Genomic DNA, 25,923 nt, shown 5'->3' with positions numbered 1-25,923 from the left:
ATGTGGAGGTCAGGCCAGTTTGGGCCAGCTGTCCTCAAAAGCGACCGTTGGAATGACAGAAACAAAATGGCTTGTTAGGGTAAGACAGCTTTCATTTGAATGGTTTGATGTGAGTGGATGCAGTTCTCTCTTTGCACTCAAACCAAGTTAATTGAACCAACACAGACAGGCCACTGGTACGTAATGCGGGCCTAAATGTACACCAATGTACTGAAAAAGTCTCATCCACAGTTCACAATGGTAGCCATGATTAGTGGGGGACCGTTTCTATATCAAACATCTCTAGACCCAGAGCTAGTCACCGTGTCACTCCCCTGGCCCGGGAAGGTCATGGAATGTTCCAGGACATAAACACTTCTTTGAACTGTTGGAGCTGAGCGATGTCCGTTGGATTTGGGTCTTGGCGAGGGGATGGGAGGCGGCAGCTTTTTTCCATATGAACCTGAGTCTGACCACGAGGTGAACCCTCGGCCCCCCCATGACTATTGCAGGACACAGAAAACCCGCTGGATACAGCAATCGACATGTCTTTACAGTGCTGTAAATGCCTTTATTGCTTAGGAGAAATGGATGGAAGGCTGGGGGGGAAGTAAGGCGTTTTCGGTTGTCATTTGCCAGCTTTTATATTCGGCCTGGGGAAAAAGATGACTGTGTGAAGCCGGTTCCAACAGATGCCTCTAGATGCCTTTTAACAGTACCAGTCAAAAGTAACGGCCAATGTAAAAGAGTCCAGCCACTAAAAAGCAACCAAAGACAGGGCAACCTGGTATTCAAATGTAACAAAAGACAACAAGCGGTGGCCATAAAAGACAATCATGTGGTGCTGCTGTATTTGAGCCAGTATCGCAAAGATGGCATGAGCAATTGGTTCAGAAGACGTAGAAACGCTGCACAGTTCCTGACAAATGGGTGCTACAGTGTCTGCAGTGAAACAAAATGGTCACAGGGCTAGAAAGGGGAAACTGAAACGATGGCAGAGCCTGCTGCATACGCGCTCTCTCCACAGGTCAATAACCTGTAAAGATTTAGCATTTAGGGCCCATTATTTCCTGCTTTCAAGTCACACGTTGTCAAAGGAACCACTGGGTTTATTAAGGCCAGAGTAGAGTTAGGATGCCTGGGGGGTGGGGGCAGTAGGCAACAATTACCTCTGGGACAGTAAATGTGACAGGAAAAAGGAGGGAAAATATTTTTTGGGGAGGGAAGACGGACAGAAATGTTTAACAGAAGACTTTAAAAATGCACAAACCCAAGATGGTAATAATCCCTTTTCAATGGGATTGTGAGAGTTTCCGTAATACATTGCCAATAGCAAGGGGACTCTATGTACCTGAAGATTTGTTGGTGACAGCTGAACATCACTAATACAGATTATCCCTTAAAGACGAGAACAGTCTGAAATACGTGGACATCTGAAGTGCCAACTAGGAGCACATGGTCGCAGAGCCAACAGAAACAAACTGCCGATATAGCCAAGCAGAGATAATAGGAAATCCAAAAACCAAAACAACTGGAAATGTGGAAAACATGCAGCGTTTAACTGCACTCAGGTGCACTGATTTACATACTTGTTTATTTCGCTTGCATCCAAAATGATTTTTCACCCCGTTAAAACACACATAAAGTTTTATTGCCTACGAGTTCAAACGGAATGTGTTATAATTTATACAAATTCCAAAAGTAAAAGTATTGAGTGAAAATACTTCACCTTAAATAGTCTAAAAACCTTCATCTTTGGCCAAGATGTCTGCCAAATGACAAAAGGAGTTTGCTGCTTGCTCTTTCCATTATGTCATTTGTTTTTCTGAGAGAGAGGGGATTGAGCCATAATCTTTCCTAGCAAGAAGAAGTGGAAAAGTGGAAAAAGTAGGGCGAGAGAAAGAGAGAAAAAAGAAAGTCAATTCCATAAACATTTTTTTCTTCACAATAGTGGACAGTGTGACAGGCCATTAACTTCCTCACTAAAACTTTTTACAATGTCCTGCCACACATTCCAGATCTGCTGCCCTCTTCCTCTGAAGCAGCTCCTAGTCAGTCACTCTGCAGTGCACCACAGGACCCAGATATAGTAACGATAGAACCGACACTCGAGAAGTGACAGGCCATTGGCCGAGAGCCAACAAAGGCCAAGAATCAGCTGGGCAAAAATAGGCCAAGCTGCCACTGTACAGTCCTTTCTATACTGAACAAAAATATAAACGCAACATGCAACAATTAACAATTTTACTGAGTTCAGTTCATATAAGGAAATCAGTCAATTAAAATAAATTAATTAGGCACCTAATCTATAGATTTCACATTACTGGGCAGGGAACCAGCCATGGGTGGGCCTGTCTCCCAAGTAGGTGGGCCTATGCCACTGGGGAGCCAAGCCCAGCCATTCAGAATTTTTTTTCCCCCACAAAAGGGCTTTTTTACAAACGGAAATACTCCTCAGTTTCATCAGCTGTCCAGGTGGCTGGTCTCAGACGATCCCGCAGGTGAAGGGGCCGGAAGTAGAGGTCATGGGCTGGAGTGGTTACACGTGGTCTGCGGTTGTGAGGCTAGTTGGACGTACTGCCAAATTCTCCAAAACCACATTGGAGGCAGCTTATGGTAGAGAAATGAACATTCAATTCTCTGGCAACAGCTCTGGTGGACTCCCTCAAAACTTGAGACATCTGTGGCATTGTGTTGTGTGACAAAACTGCATATTTGAGCATCCTTTTATTGTCCCAAGCACAGGGTGCACCTGTGTAATGATCATGCTCTTTAATCAGCTTTTTGCTATGCCACACCGGTCAGGTGGATAGATTATCTTGGCGATGGAGAAAGGCTCACTAACAGGGATGTAAAAAAATTGTGTACAACATTTGAGAGAAATAATCATTTTGTGCATATGGAACATTTCTGGGATCTTTTATTTCAGCTCATGAAACATGAGACCAACACTTTACATGTTGCGTTTATATTTTTGTTCAGTATAGTTAATCTATAACTACATTATTGACACCTGAAGGGATAGTATCGTAGCTCCTTTGACTGTGCTCAGACTTGAAAGGCACTACTGGCTAGACGGCTCATCAATTTAACAGAGAGCAGAAAGAAGCATCTCCTCTGAGAGGCTTCCTGAGCCCCAAACGACAGACAGTTTACTCCAGTCAAAAATAGTCCTCCCTCTGCCTGACCACCAAGATTAGTATTCCGGGGCCATTTAATAGTTCGCAACAGTTAGAACATAATATCCACACTCTGCTTTTATGCTGCACCTCCTAGTGGAATTAGTAGCATAAAAGCAAGCCTTGTGTGTCCTGGCTACTTCCAGATGGCTTTGGGAGTGCTTTTATCTTTTTTTTCCCCTCTCTTTCACTTTCTCTCTCTCTCTCCCTTTTTTTTCATACATGAAAGCACCGTCTGCGGATCTTTGCTTAGCGGGTTGATTGTCTCTTCATCCCGAAAAAAAAAAAAAATTCTTAGAGTATTTCAGGAGGGAGTCTCTTCCATAAATGGGATTCATAGCTTTCTAATCTGTGCTGAGAAATTGATCTAAAACTTTCCCAGAGCTATCGTCCAACTTACATAATGCAATAAAGACCATGCCTTGGAGGATATTTACTTTCATGGCCATTTACGTGGCAAACAAATCATGCTTTCTTTTCCTCGGTTGGCATTGTGGTAGCGTATTTATTTCCGTCACAAAATGGCCCACAAAGATTAAATCCGACTCGTATATTTTTTGGGGGGGAATGTTGCAACAAGACCAATCTGGCAAATTATGCAAGTGTCGTCAGTGTCAAACCATGTTTATAGATTTCTTCTTATTTATGAAAATCTACCAAGAACATATTGTATTGATAGTAAGCTTAGGTCTTAACCATAGAGCATTTCTGCATACAACAGAATGCTATGTGCTTGATAGCAATGACTATTTCCAAAATATCATTTTTACATGGTTAATGGATTGTCACATAATTGAAGGGTGCAGACTCAATAAAGTCTGGAAAGGTGGTCAGGTCTGACATAGCACATTTCCCTAATACCATTACACAAACACAAAAGCCATGCATTTGCTGTGGTGACAGCTAATAGAAAGACTAAAGTGCATGGTTGTGGGATCATTTTAGGACACGTGACAGTGCTCTCCCACACTCACTGGAACCTGCTTAAACACCCAGACTGCTTCGGTTAAAACATTAAAAAAAAAGTTTGCCCTCACGGTCAAACTCGACCGGCCCAGCGCTGCCGGTGCCAACAAATTCCTCTCCTAATTTCAGTCACAGATAAACACTAGATAATCTTATAGCCACTGCAACGTATGATACGTGGTGATATCATTAGAACAACAATGTCAGTATTCTTCTGCTGAGCCAGATAGAGAATCAGTGGCATTTTTTTGATAAGGGCTGATTTTCACCCTTCCCAGATTTGTTTTCCTTTTCTGAGAAAATCCTTCTAATTGAGATATTTTGATGCGGGTGGGACGTAGTCTGATTAGTCAGGTCACACGTTCTCTCACTCTCCCCATTTTACATTTTACACCCGGGTTGGATGTACTCTCTCCAGCCAACTCTGTCCTCTGGGTGAGTAGGTTAATCAGTTGGTTAGTATTTTTTGATATGTAGTCAACACAGTCAGCCACAGATACATTAACAGTCATCATTCAGACTGTTTAATATACAGACAGTTGACTGACATGTACGGTTACTAACTGAAGCTACAGCTAGGCTTGGGCAATATACTGTACACCAGGGCATTTTTAAATACCCAACGGTGTGATTTTCAATACAAATGGTTTTGAATATTTGTATTTTTAAATAAACACACGTGCACGCACACTATGTGTAACCCCAGTCAGATGTCCCCCCAGCGTGTGTGTGCGTGCGTGCGTGTCTGCGGCTTTCTGGGCGATGAAAGGGAGTGGGCTCTGGGCCTGACGAAAACACCAATCCATACTGGCCACAGGCTCCTCTCCAATCTATTTCTGCTCAGCTGGTTTTAAATGAAGTTATTATGACTCATTAAAATGCCCGCAAGCTTGTGGAAGTCGGCCAATTACGATTTAAATTTAGCCTCTCTCACAACCAAGCGCGCTCCCCCCACTCCCCTCTCCCCTAGCCCCCCTCCAGTACACTTCTCTGGCTCTTTTATTGCATTGCTATCCCCCCCTCCCTTTTCGCCTGTTCTAACAACACATCACTGCTTTTCAACCACAGATTTACAGCTGGTATCAATTCCTTGATCTTTGAACACAAACAGAACCCAATACACAAACAAGTCATTTCTGCCCAGAGACATGCAAACAAATACACACAATAACTCCAAAAAGGGGAGACAACTTGAGTTACGTCGTTTCCTTATGCCTGCAGTTCCAAAAATGTTACTGTGAATAAAAAATATCTAACAAAAATAGTCACCACTCAATTGCATATACCTTCGGCCCAAAACGTTATGCATGTTGCTGGCTTTCCTTGCAAGTATTTTTCTGACTCTAATCATGACTGTTTCACATCACTTCCTGAATATTGACTTCCATGTCTTGTTATTAATGGGACGAGGTTGACATTTAAGGGATCAGTATTGATGCTATCATTCTATTTCATAATTCTTTATTGCATTCCTCAGAACTTGCTTAGTGATAAGAATTATTATCTCTACCAATAAAGCAATACATGGCTGTGTCATTCTGACAGATCTATAGCGCCTGCCATTCCCTGTTTTGGCCTTAAGCCCATGTCAAGGATCTTCCACTGAAAAGGGACTCCAAAAATCAAATAGCTACAACCACACAATGAAGTCCACCTGATCCTTGTACAGCCCCTTGAGCAACGTTCACCATTCTGGGAATGAGGTGCACTTCTTTTTCAAAACAGCCCTCCCCAACTCCAACACAGCATGGTGAGCCTAACACGTGTTCTCCCTTGTAGACGTGCTTGTGTGCCTTCACCCCCTCTCTGAAGTGTGTGTCGAGGTGTATGTGTGTGTTTTCTACCATATCACTTGTTTCTTTTCAGCAGAACAAATTAATCGAAATCCCCCCCCCCTTTCCTTTCCAGTGAGTGACACCCACCCACCCCCTTTCCTCCCGTCTCTGACAGGAGCTGCTCAGAGGGAGAAAAAAAAAAAAAAAAAGAATGAACCATATCCAACATTCTATGGTCTGTGTTCTGTTTTAGAAAAGGCACACAGTGTACTGTGCAGCTCATAAAACTCTAAAACATCCTCCAGACGCTGCCGCAATCACCCTCCATCAAAACACTCACTGCACTCACCCTCCACACAAAACACACCATCTCGCATACAAAAATAAGAGCCGGCATCGAGCTGAATACCAAATCAGCCCATTAGAGCACAGGGGCACTCGCTACTTAGCAACCAAAGGGATTTAAAGCTGCAATACCCTGACAACAAAGGAGTAAGGGAGTAAGATCAAGGTCTTTTTTCTACATGGGTATTATGGGCTAGTTGGGAGCTTCCTTTTGGGTTTTCTTTTTAGCACCAGAGATGTTTCTTTAACTAGGTGATGGTTAATGGACAAGGCGATTTTGAATATCCTATTGAATCTTATGAATAAGGTGTCTTGTCGCCGAGGTAATTCGATGGGGGCTACTTGTGAAGTTGAACGTGGTGAAAGCATCGTAAATCATTAAGTATCAACACGACTCGATTTAATTGAACTCGTGTATAGATCTGAAGCCGGGCCAAATGTGTTTTGTACTACTAGACATAATTATATGAACGGTACAATGACTGCCGAGAGAGACTCGTTTAGTAAGAACAGGTCATAAAAACACACAAGGTCAGATATTGAATGACTAGCGCTCAAGTACCATATAATAGTAGGTTATTGAAACAGGATCCAATTCAGACAACATTCAGTAGTAATTAGTGGTTTACTATAATGATACAAACACTGTAGCACCTCACCTACTGGGGGAATAGTCTAGAAGCTTAAGAGAACCAAGAGAGATGGCCTTAAGGGACAAGCAAACTAAACTGGGGCATCCAGTTCCATCATAGCGTAATGACAGATGACTAACAGTCAAAGGCGTCACCTCCCATTATGTACAGTACAGTCAAATCAAATGTATTTATAAAGCCCTTATTACATCAGCAGATGTCACAAAGTGCCTATACAGAAACCCGGCCTAAAACCCCAAACAGCAAGCAATGTAGACGTGGGCCATCCTTGTCACATACTGTACAGCCTAGATAGACCATCCCTCTTCCAAAGGCTTATAGAGTGCAGCCAGGTAGATGCATTGAGTTCCAGCTAAAATGGGGCAGTTTACTGAAGGAACACTATTTCCACCAGTCAAGTCTCATTTCAGGTGGATGGAGATCTTAACTGGTTCCCTCCTGCCTCTCTCTCTGTGTGTGTGTGTGTGTGTGTGTGTGTGTGTGTGTGTGTGTGTGTGTGTGTGTGTGTGTGTGTGTGTGTGTGAGACTGGAAGCGCTTTTTGATGAGGAGAGAAGTTGCCGGACAATTACTGAGGCCATTATAGCCAGGGACCCAATCATCTCTTCTGGACCTTTGTAATGGAGGCAGATTTATGCCCCAAATAATTCAAGTGGTGTTTTTAAATAGGGGTTTAATGTACATCAACAGGTCAGGGAAAGTATTATGGGTTTAAACCACCAGAGAGGAGTTAGGGCACACGGCCAAACAGAAGCTTGGCCCATTTATCCATGCCGTCTGTCATCCTGTGCTAATGTACTGGAGGGAGGGAGGAGGGGAGGGAGGGAGGGAGGGAGGGAGGGAGGAGGGGAGGTGAGCTATGGTGTCAGCTGTTGTGAACAATATACATGTAAATCACAGGGCATTTCCTTTCCCCCAAAACTTTTAATAGAGCCTTTCCTCCACAATCCCCCACCACGTCCGCCCCCCCCCCCTCCCCCCTCCCTGTCCTTATTCACAAGGCCCTTCTCTATTTTGGAATATGTGGCTTGGAAGGCAGTCAAGTTCCATTAATTTCTGGTTTGGGTACAGTATGTTCTTGGACACATCTGCGAGTGATCATAAACACGCTGGAATGCTGGCAGAACATCCAGACCTGCCGGCACAACCATGATGTCATCACTGTGAGGGAAGAGCTGGAGTGGGGCCAAGAAAGCTCCGCCGAGCCGCTCCACTATACTCCTCGCTCGCTCTCTGTTCTGCTCCCACGGCAGTGAGACAGATGAGAGAGCGAGAAAGAGAGAAAGATAGAAAGAAAGAGAGAGAGAGGCAGAGGGAAAGAGAAAGAGAAAGAGCGAGAGAGCCAAAGAGAGAGAGAAACACTTTCACCTGGGCTTTTCTCTTCATCCCCCTACTTCCTCTTTCCCTCTCCCCAGCACTTTTTCTAAATACCTCACATTTTTCAATGTCTTAATACTTTAGCCATTTATATGGCGCGCACAAAGAAGTGGGAGCAGGTGTCAGGCAGGTGTCAGTCAGGTGCACTGAGAGTTAACTAGCAGATTATGTCAGGGTTGACATGAAGTGGGCTGCAGGAAAGAGGGGGAGGTCCAAGATCTTGGCTCGGTGCTCCTCTGCTCTGTAATGGCAACCCAATAGAGGTGTGCAGTTTGATATTTAGAGTCAGCTTGGTGACATGGACTGGGTCTAAGACAACCTCGTCAAGGTTTTTTAGGTTGCCAGAGTGTTAACTTTTAACACTGTAACCCAAGTAAGGGTTAGAGCAGGAAGACCGACAGAAAAGACAATGCAATGCTAACAATGGGAGCAGAAGAATCCCCCCAGGGCTGATACCGTGGGACAAACAGTGAGCCATCGCAGAAATATCTGGCAACCCCAAAACAGGTGACTGTCCTTCCTGGCTGTGGCTGGCTGGCTAACCGAGTTTGAAACCAGCAAAACAAGCTTTGGAGACATTTTTAAGTGTCAGTGAGGGGGGGATAATATGGCAGAGTGAAAATAACAGTACACACACGTAGCCTCAGAGTGGAGGAGTCAAGCTGTACTGTCATGTTCCAGCAGACATGACACCCTTTTCCTGATAGTCCACCGGCAGTAATATCCCCCATGTGATCCTGGCTGGGTCTCGCCGTCTGGACGCAATGTGCCTTTGTGTGTCTGTATTAGAGGCAGTGTGTGTTTCTGAGTGCATGCGTGTGTATTTGCGGAGTGTGTGTCTGTGCGTGGCGAGGGAGGGGGCCTGCTGCCGGCCCGAGACTGCTCCCTAGCCTAGCTCAGATGGCTGAGCTAATGAAGTCAAGTGAGGTCCAGAGCTGGGTCCCCCTGGAGAATAGAGCCCAGACTTAATCAGGCCGGGGCGGCCAGGACGGGCCTGCTAATGACCCAGCCCTGGGAGTCTGGACGGCGTGCACACGTGGCCCTGTGTGTGTGTCTGTCTACTGTATGTAATTTAATCTAGTTTCTGTGTGTGCATGTGTGTGCGCACAGCATGTCTGTCCATTAAAACATTCAATCAATCAATTCAGTCATCTATCTCAGTACAAGTTCAGTTGGCTTTGCAAGCCAAAGCTCATATAGGGTTTCATTTCTGCCACTTCACTGCCTATACAGTTGGTTAATCTGTGAACTCTTGGCTGTTACTGTAAACAGAGGATTAGAGCTTTTGAATCTAGAAAAGACGTTGAGATAAAAACCTGCTTTGATGGTGCATTATTTCCGCTCACTGAGCCTGAACAGCCATGGTTTGGAGAAGAGTAATAACTACATCATATAAAGCATCCATGTGCTTTACAAATGTAACTATAAATGATCTAAGTCTGTGGGCCAACTGGTCCCAAGACTATTCTACAACACAACCAAATACCAGGGCATCTCACATCACACCTCTTAAAGGGCCTGAGTTTCTCCCTTCCCTGTTCCCAAACAGCTGAGTCACTGTTCTTCCAGGCCACTCTGCCTTCCCCTCGCGGGCTCCCAGGACACGGTGACCTTAACATGGGGAAAAACACAGGCACACGCCACTCCTTTATTGGGCCCACGGCCCACCGAGGCCCACTCATCAGCTTACTGTATCGGTGCTAGACATCCACCAGACTCCTCTTACATTCAACAGTTACCCCCCCTCTCTCTGATGGCTCAACCACCGCCACGACAAACACTAACTGCTCGACAGACAATAATACATAAAAAAAAATCCCCACTCATAACAAACACTAGAAAAAAAAACTGGCACAAGACTCACTGTACATACTGTACCCTCGGCTGTGGCAGGCAGCCCAGACTGGCGAGCCGCCAAGTCCCCGATAAAACAAGCACACAGAGGGAGAGAGAGATAGAGACAGAGAGAGAGACACAGACAGAGAGAGAGAGAGAAAGGGAGCGAGAGAGAGAGAAAGGGAGCGAGAGAGAGAAAGGGAGAGAGAGAAGAGAATGTGAGTGAGACAGCCTGCACTGGCGGACTGGAGCGGGGAGGGGAGGGGCAGCGACGGCTGAAAAGGTAAACATCCCCACACAGTACACTGTGCATACCAACAAGCATTCCTCCTCCTCCTCCCTCCCGCCTTCCATCTCTCTTTCACTCTCTGTCTGTATGTCTGAGGCTAGGTGAAGGGTGGTGGCTGGTTTTGGGGGGGGGGGGGGGGGGGGCAGATACAGGGACCTGTGAGCTGTCATTTCAGAGAGCGATGATAAAAATCAAGACACGCACTGAGGTCGGATGGAAAAGAAGTTGAAAGTCTAAGGCAAAAAAAAATATCAAAGGGCCTCGGCTCGTCGCTCGTCTCTCCCTAACCGTCGCTGTCTTGATAGAAGCGCCTGTCTGCTTTACGCCAGACCAAAGCTCCAATGAGTCAACACTGACATGTACACAGCACAGGTTGGCATTGTGCGTCAAGCCAGCCAGCCCTGCGAAAGTTTCAGCGCTTGAGCTAAAAATACACTGCCCACATCCTTCACTCACTTTTCATTGTTGAGGGGAATCATTTCTTGCGGTTCTTCCTAGAGTTTCAAATGTGTGTGAAAAGGCAGGCAGACGGTTGTTTGCCATTTCCTTTTTTAGCTCGTTACTCATTGACAACTTCAATGAATTAGAAAGTATCTCTGGAGGGTGGCCAAGAATTTGTCAGGTCAGAGTATTTACCTACTCACCTGTTGAAAGCAGTCAGCTTTATCATCCAGTTACCACTTCATACTAGTCATGACTCACAGCTCTGATAATGATTGGACCAATGATCTCCTGAATGACTTGGTTAATTATGATGCTAGACCAGATCTGGACTCAATCAGGATGGGGAAACTAAGGCCAACCAGGTCTGCCTTTACTATGCAGCCTAGGTGCTAAAGACTTGTTTCCACAGGCGCCCGGGAGCTAAGCGAGCCATAGTAAAACCCTCTTTTGAAGTCTTCTCCAGTCTTTCTCTGAGGCAAGGAGAAGCGGCTGAGCCCGGGATTACCCGACTCATTTTAAAACTTCCACATCGCAATAATTCTTCCCCTAAGGATTGCTTGATTACACGCACCGTCTTACTGTCGCAGCAGGACTTGCCTGAGGTGGCAGTGTACAATACAAACTCTTCTTCTTCTCTCTGAATTTCAGAGAGAAGAAGAAACTCAATGTTGTGTCATGGGATTTTGGCTCCAGGATCTGAGAAACTGGGGAGGCTGGGAGAATGTGTTGGGGTCTCCGACCTGCAGTGTGTTTATTACACTATTGTAGTCATAAATGTCACAGCCAGCTTTAATACAGACATGCTTTTTATTATGGATGTCAAACAAGAGCTGTATTTGTGGTCTTTCCGACCAGTGAATGTGTTGTCGTGGGGATTTGGAAGGGGATTCTAAAATAAACATCATATATTTCCTTAAAGCTGTATTTTTACATGCTGAGTCGTGCACAGAGCCAATTCACCGGCACAGCGTGAGGCGTCATTCATCTCCCCGCCGCAACATGACGGGAGAGCCACCTCGGCGACAAATCAAAACGTGTGTTGCTACATCCTGGGGCCCCAGACTCCGGCATTAATTGCGAGATACTAATTTGTTTGTTCAAAACCTCTTTGAAACATGACTGAGGGAGAACAAACAACGATGACATGACATCTCTCATTTACATATAATGGGAGAGAAACGAACAACACTTGACTGACTGACTGTTGTGTTTCCAGTATGGAAGGAACATGTGGTCGTATGTGGAAACATATGTAAACCAAATCAAATGTTATTTGTCACATGCGCCGAATACAACAGGTGTAGGTAGACCTTACAGTGAAATGTTTACTTACAAGCCCTTAACCAACAATGCAATTTTAAGAAAATATTCCCCCCCAAAAGAGTAAGAGATAAGAATAAGAATAACAAATAATTAAAGAGCAGCAGCAAATGACAATAGCGGGGCTATATACGGGGGCACCGGTGTCGAGGTAATATGTACATGTAGGTAGAGCTATTAAAGTGACTACACATAGATAACAGCGTAGCGAGGGGGGGGGGGGGGGGGGGGGGGACGACGACGACACACACACACAATGCAATTAGTCTGGGTAGCCATTTGATTAGATGTTCAGGAGTCTTATGGCTTGGCTTGGGGATAGAAGCTGTTTAGAAGCCTCTTGAACCTCGACTTAGTGCGCCGACCTAGACTACTGCTTGAGGGGCAGTAGCAGAGAGAACAGTCTATGACTAGGGTAGTTGGAGTCCCATATGTCGTGTGGGTGGGCAGGAGGTTGGATCAGGCCAACACGTGGAGGGGTAAGGGGAAACCTACACAACAGGGAACCCAGAGTCCAATGGCTTTTACAGACCGTCTATAAACCATCTGCACTTAAGGCCCTGGGAGGAGAGTCCAATAAAGAAAAAAGCCCAACTGCACTAAGTAGGCCCTGAATCCACAGGCTGTCCGTGGCCAGTGTCAGCCTGGCTGGATCAATAGCCGCTGTGTGTTGAATTACATGGCTTTTAGCTGGTTAATGCCATGGCCCAGGCCCTAAACCAATGGGGCCAAAATCTCCACTGAATGTTGATTTAAACCACTGCAGCCTGATGTAAATCCAGAAATATATCGCATGTTATGGGTCTTTATCAGTTCATTAAATCATATCCGTGAGTACTACACTGAACACAAATATGAACGCAACATGCAAAGTGTTGGTCCCATGTTTCATGAGTTGAAATAAAAGATCCCAGAAATGTTCCATACACACAAAAAGCTTATTTCTCTCCTGTTAGTGATAATTTCTTCTTTGCCAAGATAATCCACCCCTAACACGTCGTCCGGGTTAGGGGAAGGTTTGGCCGGCAGGAATGTTCTTGTCTCATCGTGCACTAGCGACTCCTGTGGCGGGCCGGGCGCAGTGCACGCTGACACGGTTGCCAGGTGTACGGTGTTTCCTCTGACACAAAGGTGCAGCTGGCTTCCGGATTAAGTGGGCATTGTGTCATGAAGCAGTGCGGCTTGGTTGGGTTGTGTTTTGGAGGACGCTCGGCTCTCAACCTTCACCTCTCCCGAGTCCGTACGGGAGTTGCAGCGATGAGACAAGACTAACTAAGAATTGGATACTGCGAAATTGGGGAGAAAACGGCTTAAAAAAAAATCGTTATTAAATTGGAAAAGAAAAAAAGGTAAAGAAAAAAAAATGTCCAATTTATATTTGAGCACCAAGATACAGACCCTGAAGGACGATTTATTTTGATTACAGGTAATATACTTCAACATATTACTATACGAACACAGACTCCCTCAAATTTATGTCTGACATGATTTTATTATTTAATCAATACTGAAAGGGACTTGGGTTTATTTCAGAAGATTTTAACTGTACTTTGGGTAAATTGGATACATCATCAACTGATCCAGTCTCGAATTATTGAGCCTCAAATACTCTCAGAAACATCTGTGATTTATCTGGTTTAGTAGACATACTGTATGGAGAGAGCTAAATCCTAATGTCAGAGACTATACTTTCTACTTTAGACCCATAATTCATATTCTAGATTGAATTTTTTTTAGGCCCTCTACTTACATGCATATTGTCCAGTCATGTGCTATTGGTTCTATAGTCATTTCTGACCATACCCCAGTGTATACAGATATTGAAATTGGCAAAACAATCCCCAAAAACGAGATGTCTCTGCTTAACAATGAAGGATTCTGCTCTGTGATCAAAGATAAATTATCACATTACTGTCTCGACAATCAACTCTCTCCTGTCTCAGCTGCAACTACCTGGGATGCTGCTAAAGAAACTATAAGGGGTCATATCATTTCCCAAGCCTCTATGATCAAGAAGCTTAGAATGGAAAATAGGGAAAAAATTGGAGGCTGTAAAGCATTTAGAACTTCTTCATAAACAACCACCAACCCAGGTGAACTGGAATTCACTAGCTTGTGCTAAGGCCAAACTCAATTTAGAGCATACAAAGCATTTAAAAAAACCGGTTGATTTTTACCAAGCAAAAATATGAGTTTGTTTGGAACAGTCTGAGCCGTCTACCTGCACACCAACTTAAAAAAAATAACAGAATGAACGATTGATTAAGTCTATATGGACGGCAGATGGCTCCACTTCTTATACGTTTTGCGACTTCTATAAATCTCATTATACTTCACAATGTACAAGATCGAACAACAAAATTACAAAATATCTGATTAAGATCCCCCCCCCCCCGAGTGATGCAGCGGTCTAAGGCACTGCATCTAAGCGAGAGAGGCATCACTACAGACCCTGGTTTGATTCCAGGCTGTATCACAACCGGCAGTGATTGGGAGTCCCATAGGGCGGCGCACAATTGGACCAGCATTGTCCGGGTTAGGGTTGGCTGGGGTCGGTCGTCATTGTAAATCAGAATGTGTTCTTAACTGACTTGCCTAGTTAAATAAATAAATAAATAAATAAATAAATAAATAAATAAATACAAACAAAAGTTTGGGGTCAGTTATAAAAGTCCTTGTTTTAGAAAGAAAAGCACATTTGTTGGCCATTAAAATAACAAATTGATCAGAAATACAGTGTAGACATTGCTAATGTTATAAATGACTATTGTAGCTGGAAACGGCAGATTTTTTATGGAATATCTACATAGGCGTACAGAGGCCCATTATCAGCAACCATCACTCCTGTGTTCCAATGGCACGTTGTGTTAGCTAATCCAAGTTTATCATTTTAAAAGGCTAATTGATCATTAGAAAACCCTTTTGCAATTATGTTAGCACAACTGAAAACTGTTGTTCTGATTAAAGAAGCAATAAAACTGGGCTTCTTTAGACTAGTTGAGTATCTGGAGCATCAGCATTTGTGGGATCGATTACAGGCTCAAAATGGCCAGAAACAAAGACATTTTTTCTGAAACTCGTCAGTCTATTCTTGTTCTGAGAAATGAAGGCTATTCCATGCGAGAAATTGCAAAGAAACTGAAGATCTCGTACAACGCTGTGTACTACTCCCTTCACAGAACAGGGCAAACTGGCTCTAACCAGAATAGAAAAAGGAGTGGGATTGTTCAGTGCATAATACACTCTTAGCTTTGAAAGATGCAAGGAGGTACTTGTAGATTTCAGACCATATCACTCTGGTCACCGATTGCCATTAATTCAGATTTCCCCCCCCAAAAAAGGAGTATTGGATTTCTGGACTGTAAGACGAAGGGCATTGCTGACCTTACGCCTTTATTTACTCAGGACACTCTTAAATCGTTTCAACAGATAAAAACTGAGTTTGACATACCCAACAAAGATTTGTTTAAATACCTACAACTTGGATACTTCATAGAGGGTCAGAAGAAAGTCGATATACTACGTTTTGAAATTACTGAAGTTGAAAAACTTTTTAAGAATCCTACTGTTCGGAGAGTTTTAATCTCAGACATATATTCTATTTTATTGAACAGAAGTGCCTCATCCTATGACGCTTTGAGACATGTTTGGGAGAGAGACATTGGACATGCATTTGGTGAGGAAGAATGGGTTTCTATCTGCGATAGGGTCTACTGCAAATGCACCTCCATAAGCATACAAGAACTACATTTACATTTTTTTCATAGAACCTACATTACACCTGTCCGCCTTCACAAAATGTTTCCCAATGCATCACAGTTACGTTTCAAATGTAAACAGGATACTGGCACCTTCATGCACATTTTTTGGTACTGTAGCAGAATCCAGTCTTATTGGAATGATATTCATTTACACATCAAGTAGATTTGCCATTTTCTTTTTCACCAAATTTTTCTTTTCTCTACTTTGATTGTAATGTTGCGTTTGACCCGGACTCTGAACGTCTGTTCAATATCCTTGTTTACTTAGCTTAAAAATGATATTGTTATTATGGTCCACATCTGATGTACCATCTGCGAGAATGTGTCTTTCTCAAGCTTCTGCTATTATACCCCTAGAGACACTTACCTTTGATTTACACTAGAAGTCTGATACATTTTGGAAAATCTGGTCTCCATTGTGGTCCTATGTAGAAAACCTCCCATAAATGCCCCATGTTATAATTGTGATATTTGTATATATTTTGTTCTCAATTTTACGACTGCCTTTTTGTGTAATGTTTTGCTATATTATTATTCCTTTTATTGTACTTTGTGTGGTGGTGCACTTTGTTTGGTTGTCTATGTAAAATAACATTTTCATAATAAGATGATTACAAAAATGTCCCAGTTCTTCCATGGCCTGCATACTCACTACATGTCACCATTGAGCATGTTTGGGATGCTCTGGATCAGCGTGTTCCAGTTCCCGACAATATCCAGCAACATCGAAGAGCCATTGAAGACTACAACATCCGACAGGTCACAATCAACAGCCTGATCAATTCTATGTGAAGGAGAAGTGTAGCGCTGCATGAGGCAAATGGTGGTCACACCAGATACTGACTGGTTTTCTGATTCAAGCCCTTATTGTTTTTAAAAAAAGATATTTGCATATCTGTATTCCCAGTCATGTGAAATCCATAGATTAGTACCTAATGAATTGATTTCAATTGACTGATTTCTTTATATGAACTGTAAAATTGTTGCGTTTATATTTTTGTTCAGTGTAATTATCCCATTTCAATATCAAGCCTGTACATTGCACAGCCAATACTCTGAGTCGATATTCACACAATAGTAAGGAATTCCCCTCGACAACGCCCACAAATTAGGAAAAAACTAAAAACATTCTATCCCATTAACCCCCAGTGTAAAAGAGCCAACTTCGTCGTACATTTTTTGTAAGACAGAAATAACAGAAGATGCCGAAAAGCTGCTGTATTGTCCAATGTACCATGTAACCAGGTCAAAAATCCCAACCCACGGTTCGCAATGCTCACACTTAAGGATATAGCGTCTGTGTGAAAAGCCCTGTGGCTTCCGGCTATTTGGCGTGGGAAATTGTGGGGACTGGTGTCCGGGTAGGCTACAGGTAGCTATGTATAGTCCGTTTAACTCCACTCACTACTTCCATCTGTATAGTCAGTTTTTTGGTGATGTTGGTCTTGGCTAGCTTAATGTTCCGGTTGGTAGCTAGGACTCACGTTGCTGCTAGCACCATCATGAAAAGGGGCATGAGGGAGGTTCTACAATATTACGTAATGAGAACACTCGGGAGCAGGCGATGTTGAAAAGTAATCTTTAGACGTGTACTTTTCTTGAATGAAGTTTAGTAACTGACTTAAACAAGCACACAACAAGAAAATTCAAGTTTTTGCTGTGAGCCATTGGGGTAAAGTTGGCGTTGTGGTAGGAACCCATGGGTTGTTTTCCACCAAGGCGGACGGGACCGCAATGTTCTATTCAATACTGACTGGGACTATATCAAATTCCATAATGTCATGTTCTAATATTCTGATATAGAGTAGAATGTAAACAAAAAAGTAAAATTGTTTTGCTATGCATTGTTAAAATAGGGTATCACAGTGTATTTCACAGTATTAAACACAGGATGGAAAATCTCTACATGTACAGTATTGTTTTTGTAAATACATGCAGTATAGATACACATTCATAGACAAATATCTATACAGACACACAAGTGTTGATTCTTACCTGAGTGAGACAGCAAGTGCATCCTAAGGCGTAGGCTGTCCAGGAAGCGTTTCCCACACAGCTCACATCCATAGGTCTTCATACCGCTATGCAGCTTCCTGTAAAGACGAGGGAGAAGCGTATCTTCAGGACATTGTCTGGATTTTACAGTCAATATCAAAATCAGACAGAGATACATTCATGAATGAAACCAGTGAATTGCCATTCAGCTGCCTACATCACTGTTCACAGTGCTGCTCACAATGATATCCTTGTATTGTCAAACACTTTGCTTCTCAGATACTGTTAAGACAACGTCACCGACCATGAATCAGTACATCAAAGCATAACAGTAAACCGAGCTTGACCTTATTCCAGCTATAAATCACTAACTGTTATTCCACTGGAGGTGTTATTGTGGCAAGCATGCACGCCCGTCATAGAATTGAAGCACATTGGCTGGATTAGGTCCTATAAAGTGGACTATGATTTACACAGAGAGCCGTACAAGGGAATCCGGTTAACAATATGAGCCTTTATTATACCGTGCCAGTTTTGAGTCCCCTTGTCAATTCCTATTATTTTGGACCCTTGTTATGGGAATAGCTCCTTTATCACTCAGTCAAAATGGCCACCACCTGAAGGAAAACGTGTTGGTGCAGGGCTACATGGTTGTGGCCCAGAAGGTCAAGCCTAAACTAAGGGTCACTATTTAATTACACAGAAAAGGAAAATGGGGGTTAGATAACTATGCAACCTTCGGCAACCTTGCAGAACCTATGGGAAGATTTCAGTTTGGCGAGGTGGTAGGAACCTTGACAACTCAATCTGTTGCAAAATCCTCAAACACCCCAGGGGCAGATCCAAAATTAGCTTTTGTTCAGATGTATCTAAATCTGTTCTGAAGCAATTAAAGGACACAGATTGGCAAACAATTGCCATTTTTGCAGATAGCCTTGCTAAGCCCCTCGAGAACTTCACACACACACACACACACACACACACACACACACACACACACACACACACACACACTGTAGTTTGGCCATGTTATCTTTAAGACATATTGCATCCTTCAAGGAAGAGATAAGCGGATCAAGAATGGCTTGACAGTCCACACACACAGAACGACTTCAAACAATGCCGTGCTTAAGAACACAACACTCAGAGAGAATGCTCAGGTCACCAGCCCCCCATAAAACATACAAACATTAACCCCAGGCAGGTATGCCCTTTTATTGATGTTCTTGCCTAAGTGGGCCTCGCCAGAGCACACTGACCGGCTCAAAGACCGCTGGCAATTTGTTAAAAATGGTAAGCCAAATGTATTTTTATTAGCATGCTTACAGCATTCCGTAATTGTTACCAGAGAAGTAATTAGCTCATTGTTTGCACCTCGGCGCCAACTGCTGTATGTCTCAGAACGGGAAACAAAAGACATATGTTCCGGTTCTCACATTTCTATTTGTGCACAATTAAACTAAAGTCACCAAACTGTCGAAAGCTGAGAGAAAATGGTATGTAAAAAAGGATGTGAGTGAGAACTATGCACCAAAATAGTTTTTCCTTTTTATGTTCAGGTGAGGAGCGGTGTTGTGTCGAGTGCATTGTACGCCTGAATGAAGTGATAATCAGAGCACTTCAAGCTGGATTGTCTCAGTATCAAATCAGACGATGGAAACAATTGTCTTAGTGTGCGAGTTCTCAGGGAAACAATACCCTTGATAAGGAGATCTGAACTTCGTAAACTTGACACAGCGATCCATCTTCGCGTCTCACAAAAGAGCAGAGGATGTTTGGGGAGTAAAATGACGATTGATTGATGTCATACGCCAAATCAAAATTGATTTACAGCTCCTGCTGCAAACGAGAGCAAGCCATCTGTGACAATGGGGGCAAGAATTATTAAGCAAGGAAGTCTGGTGTGACTTCAATTAAGATGAATTGATGGAAAACCGTTTTGAGGACCGAGTTTAAGGAGAGGGAGAGTGAAAAATCACAAATCAAAATAAACAAAAGGAAAAGGGGGGGCGAGAGAGAGTGAGAAAAAAACTAGAAACCTTACAAAATCCTGATGGCTGGTTTAACAAGAGTAGGATTTGTGGAAAGACCTTGACAAACAAAAGGAAGAATGAGGCAGCAAAGCCCTTTGGCAAGCTGTAAGTAATTAAAAAGGCCTGTAAACGTCTCCAAAAATAAAAGGGCCACTTCAAAACGCGATGGTGGGCGAGCGGCTGTGGCAGGAGGGGAGCTGGGAAAAGACCAGGGGTCTGCGCACCTTGGGGACACTGAGTGATGCACACAAACACAACGTCTTACTGTAGGGGATTTTTCAAAGGCCTTTTGTTGTGGCCCCTCAATCTGGCCATTGTCCCCGGTACAGAAAGCTGATGAAGAGTAGATGGACTTATTAAGGGGACTGCAAGGGGCTGGAGAGAGGGGAGCATGTGTACCGACTCAACCTTATATGCATGGAGGCCAGGGAGGTGTTGGAAACGGGAGGCTTCTGTCCATCTGGAGGGGAGGGATAGAGATGGAGCTGAATCTAACAGAGGACCGGCTCGTCTAAAGCAGAGAGGAACCTGATGGTGTTTCTACCAGACAGACAGAGGGAGACAGAATGACAGTGGTTTATAGGGCTCTATATATTTAGCATACTAGGGAATAGTTGCAACATGCTACGTCTTCGCTATAGGGCTTAAGGAGTTTTGTGTTTAAAACCAAATTAGGCTGGGCAATTGAGAATGCTCAGCCAGGGCTATTGCAATTGTTACGGAATAATCACTATTGTGGCATTTCTATTTGGAAAGCTGAGAACACCTACAGTTGAAGTCGGAAGTTTACATACACCTTAGCCAAATACATTTAAACTCCGTTTTTCACAATTCCTGACATTTAATCCTAGTAAAAATGTTCCTGTCTTAGGTCAGTTAGGATCACCACTTTATTTTTAAGAATGTGAAATGTCAGAATAATAGCAGAGAGAATGATTAATTTCAGCTTTTATTTCTTTCATCACATTCCCAGTGGGTCAGAAGTTTACATATACTCAATTAGTATTTGGTAGCATTGCCTTTACATTGTTTAACTTGGGTCAAACGTTACGGGTAGCCTTCCACAAGCTTCTCACAATAAGTTGGGTGAATTTTGGCCCATTCCTCCTGACAGAGCTGGTATAACGGAGTCAGGTTTCTAGGCCTCTTTGCTCGCACACACTTTTTCAGTTCTGGCCACAAATTTTCTATAGGATGAGGTCAGGGCTTTGTGATGGCCACTCCAATACCTTGACTTTGTTGTCCTGAAGCCATTTTGCCACAACTTTGGAAGTATGCTTGGAGTCATTGTCCATTTGGAAGACCCATTTGTGACCAAGCTTTAACTTTCTGACTGAGGTCTTGAGATGTTGCTTCAACATATCCAAATAATTTTCCATCCTCATGATGCCATCTATTTTGTGAAGTGCACCAGTCCCTCCTGCAGCAAAGCACCCCCACAACATGATGCTGCCACCCCCGTGCTTCATGGTTGGGATGGTGTTCTTCGGCTTGCAAGCCTCCCCCTTTTTCCTCCAAACATGACGATGGACATTATGGCCAAACAGTTCCATTTTTGTTTCATCAGACCAGAGGACATTCCTCCAAAAAGTACGATCTTTGTCCCCATGTGCAGTTGCAAACCGTAGTCTGGCTTTTTTATGACGGTTTTGGAGCAGTGGTTTCTTCCTTGCTGAGCGGCCTTTCAGGTTATGTCGATAAAGGACTCGTTTTACTGTGGATATATATACTTTTGTACCAGTTTCCTCCAGCATCTTCACAAGGTCCTTTGCTGTTGTTCTGGGATTGATTTGCACTTTTCACACCAAATTACGTTCATCTTTAGGAGACAGAACGCATCTCCTTCCTGAGCGGTATGACAGCTGTGTGGTCCCATGGTGTTTATACTTGTGTACTATTGTTTGTACAGATGAATGTGGTACCTTCAGGCGTTTGGAAATTGCTCCCAAGGATGAACCTGACTTGTGGATTTGGCTGATTTCTTTTGATGTTCCTATGATGTCAAGCAAAGAGGGACTGAGTTTGAAGGTAGGCCTTGAAATACATCCACAAGTACACCTCCAATTCACTCAAATAATGTCAATTAGCCTATCAGAAGCTTCTAAAGCCATGACATCATTTTCTGGAATTTTCCAAGCTGTTTAAAGGAACAGTCAACTTAGTGTATGTAAACTTCTGACCCACTGGAATTGTGATACAGTGAATTATAAGTGAAATAATCTGTCTGTAAACAATTGTTGGAAGAATTCCGTGTATCATGCACAAACTAAATGTCCTAACCAACTTGCCAAAACTATAGTTTGTTAACAAGACATTTGTGGAGTGGTTGAAAAACGAGTTTTAAATGACTCCAACCTAAGTGTATGTAAACTTCCAACTTCAACTGTACACAATGTAATGTTATCTGCCCCAAATAAAAAATAGCATGCACCGTAGCATGACAAATGTGAACACTGCTAACATTCAAAACTACTTTGAATGAAACCACACCCTCCCACCGCAAAAAGTTAATGGCAGAGAGCCACACAATGTTAACATTACCATTAACTTTGTGTTTTTTTATGGAAGCATTTCTTTTTACAGCTACTTAATTTTACAGGCGGCAGAAACTCAGAGTGACCCTTGCTGGTGATTTAGCGCAGCGGCAGTCAGCAGCCTGGCAGCCCATCCTTGGGACTTGTGCTAACAGCCTCCTGTCTCGGTGCTGGTGGCAGGTCCATTAGCCTGGATAAAAAGCAGTTGATTTGGGGGTGGGTGGCGGTGGACGGAGGCGGAAAGCCGAAACGACCAAGCAATTATTACAAGTTCTACTTTCTGACCAAAGGAGCTGTGACCCCTCCACCAGATGTATCTGCACATAAGACCCCCTCGCCCTCCCGCCACCCTCCCTTTCCTCTCCATGTGTGAACTGTGGCAGCTCCCAGTCCCCTCAGGACTCCCTCCCTCCTTATGCGCACACACACACACACACACACACACACACACACACACACACACACACACACACACACACACACACACACACACACACACACACACACACACACACACACACACACACACACACACACACACACACACACACACACACACACACACCTCTCTCAGGACATGAGGGGGTGGTAGTGTATATGTGTGTGTGGGGGGAGGGGGTTAGGGGGGGCTCGTTTGAAACAGACTGACTGTAGTCATTAAGGAAGCTGACATAAAAAAACAACTCTCAAGCCATTTGCTCAGTTAATAAGCGACTTTGTCCAGCAATCAGTTTTGACAACGGCAATAAATAAAAAAATGTATGTAAACAAAACATATGCTGAACACCTCATTTCGGTGCTGGAGTGGTGCGCGGGCTCGTAAATCAGGCAAGTGTTTGAAACGGGAGTAGATTACAGGCCTGTGTTATTGAGCTGTTACAGTGCGCCTCGTATAAACCTGAACTTTTTCACTCGCCAGTGGACCACGCTGGCTCTACATCATAGCCGGGAGTTCTCCTGTCCGGGGACGGCCCTCAAAGCAGGGGTCCCTGCTAGATGACGCCATAATTTTTTTTTAAAATGAAACAAGCCTCAGTAACGCCACTAAAACAACAGTATACTCAACTGAACTGCCACAACAACAACAACAACAACAACAGTCTGAGGTTTTGTCATCTGTTTGGTTAAGCGGTTAAATAATCTAATAATAATCTACGCCTTCAGTATGGAAACATTCTGGAAGTGCATTAAAGATAGCAAGTCCTTCAAATCTTTATATTCCTGAATGGAGTCGACAAAGGTCTTCCTACTATTGCACATCGGCCTGTTAATATTAACATTACACGTCAGCTCCTCAAAACAAAGAGCCCAATCAAAAGAAATGAACCAAATACAAAAAGAAACATGACTGCTGCGCTTACGCCTTACAGCTACTTCAAAACATCTCTCCGCCGAAACCCAGGAACATTTCCCTCCTCTATCACCTTTCCAATCCTTTTCTATCCTCCCTTCTCGACGGCAATCTTAAAACAACTTGAGATGATACTTGGCATATAGGCGAGGGGGCAAATGATGGAGAGAACAGAGGAGAGGAAAAGACGAGGCGGCATTGGAAAAGGAGGAGTTAGAGGCACGTGTATAGATTGGGGCAGGGTCACCATAAAATAAATGATAAATTTTAGAGAGTGTTTGTCCACAATGTGCCTGGAAATGGAGAGGCTGAGTGGCCTATCTGGGGGAGCCAGTCCCATTAGTCTCCTCCTCTGGGGGGGGGGCCCCTCACTCGGGGCCCTAAGAAGCACGCACGCCATCCGTCCCATGTGCACACACAGTCAGATTAAGGTATTTGTCAAAAGAGGGGGCCGACAGTGGCAGGGAGAACAGAGAGGGAGGGAGAGAAAGAGGGAGGAAGAAGGGGAGCTCAAGCTGTCTGTCTATTTGCCTCACTAGCTGCTTTTTAATAGAGATCTCAGTCAGGTGTCGACACCGCTCTGCCAAAACATTTGCATAATGATGATTAATCTTAATTGACGGAGTGGCATTTGCACTTTTTTGGGGTTCTTCCACCGAGCTATCATTTAGTGGTGGCTAAGGTTAGCTGTTCCTAGCCTCATATACACAAGGGGAAAAACAACCATCTATGATATTAAAGAAACCAGACATTGTTACATCCAGAGGCTGATATAACAACATGTGGGAGGGGGAGCACTTGTGAACAAAACTGTAATAACGCAAGTGACGGCTAGATGACACATCGGTGGATGATCCTAATGCAGCCATAAGTGGCTACGAGATGCCTCTGGCTCTGCCAGCGCTTTTTATTTTGGTATTCTTTCCCCGAGCTCCAGAGCCGTGCGGTGAGGCGAGGGTCTTTTTTCCACAGGCGTTTCCAGCCCATTAGGACCAGGCGAGCCACGCAGATGACGACCATCAGACAGCGTGAGGGGGAGATTGGAGTGCGATAATACACAGGGATAAATAAAAAAAATAAGTAGAGAGAACAGAGATACAGAGAAACAAACAAAACGAACGCCATCACAGCTCGGGCCCTATTTTAATGGCATTCATAAAAACAAATGCCACATCCATTTCTTATTAACCCAGAGCCGTCCTACACATGTCAATGACTAGCCCCCTTTCCCCCCGCTGCGAGACGTTCATATGAATTCCCAGCCACACTCACACATGCTGCAAGCTACGTGCTAAGCATAGACAAGTAGCAGGCAGGCTGGGAGAGGAGAGGGAGGGAGGAAAAAGAGAGAGAGCCACTGCCTTTCATCCCTGGTACAGAGGCGTTATTTATAATACCCAAAGATTACCACCCCCAAATTTGCCTGGGGGTACAGAGATAGATACAGCAAGACAATATTCTTGAGGTAAAAAGGAAAATATATTAAATTAAATGAATTTACAAGGGAGGGTGGGAGGCTGGGGGGAGGAGGAGCATAATAGCGCGGCATTAAGGGAGATGTCTGTTGAATGCCAAAAGGATATTCATTCATTAATGGCCCAATGTTATCAATTGAATTATTGCCTGTAATATCAGCGTTAGTGGTCGACTCAAAACCACGCGCACGAATCAATTCCCATTCACACTCTGCCATCATTATCACGGTCTATGTCATCATTACAGACCCAAACCCGTGGCTGTAACATGGCTTCTGCTGGGAGATTGGTTAAATAATCACCGTGTTGACTGGCTCGCTGCTGTTCGGTGCCTCTCGTCGTGAAAGAGAGTGGGTCTCGAGCAGCAGTCCCAGACAGTGGAGGTGTATTGGTGGTGGGGGAGAGAGAGACTGCAGGCGTTGAACAATGCTCAATTATGTCGTCCAGGGGAACGCGACACAGCGCTCCTTTCATTATCCCTGGCTGAAGCCTCTTTTCTGTGTAGTCAACAGGCAGAACTGGAGTATTAGCCCCACACATTGGCTCTGTACAGGGCCCCGACTTAGGACCGCCACTCCTAGTAGCCATACCTGGGCAGAGAGACATCGTTTCC

The 25,923-nt window shown here is 43.9% G+C and overlaps 1 protein-coding gene across 2 annotated transcripts in view; it reads right to left on the bottom strand.

Moving 5' to 3' along the window:
* Window positions 1–25,923, bottom strand: part of LOC106567727 (zinc finger and BTB domain-containing protein 16-A) — a 130,203-nt gene that overhangs the window by 59,518 nt on the left and 44,762 nt on the right. For both annotated transcript variants that reach the window (XM_014137360.3, XM_014137361.3), the window contains exon 3: window positions 17,918–18,015. In XM_014137360.3, the coding sequence (XP_013992835.1) occupies window positions 17,918–18,015 (98 nt within the window). The remainder of the gene's footprint in view (window positions 1–17,917; window positions 18,016–25,923) is intronic.

The sequence above is a fragment of the Salmo salar genome, chromosome 13 (assembly GCF_965601325.2).
Source record: "Salmo salar chromosome 13, fSalSal1, whole genome shotgun sequence".
Lineage (NCBI taxonomy): Eukaryota > Metazoa > Chordata > Actinopteri > Salmoniformes > Salmonidae > Salmo > Salmo salar.
The sequence above is the reverse complement of the archived record's forward strand: the minus strand, read 5'-3'. Positions and strand labels throughout refer to the sequence as shown.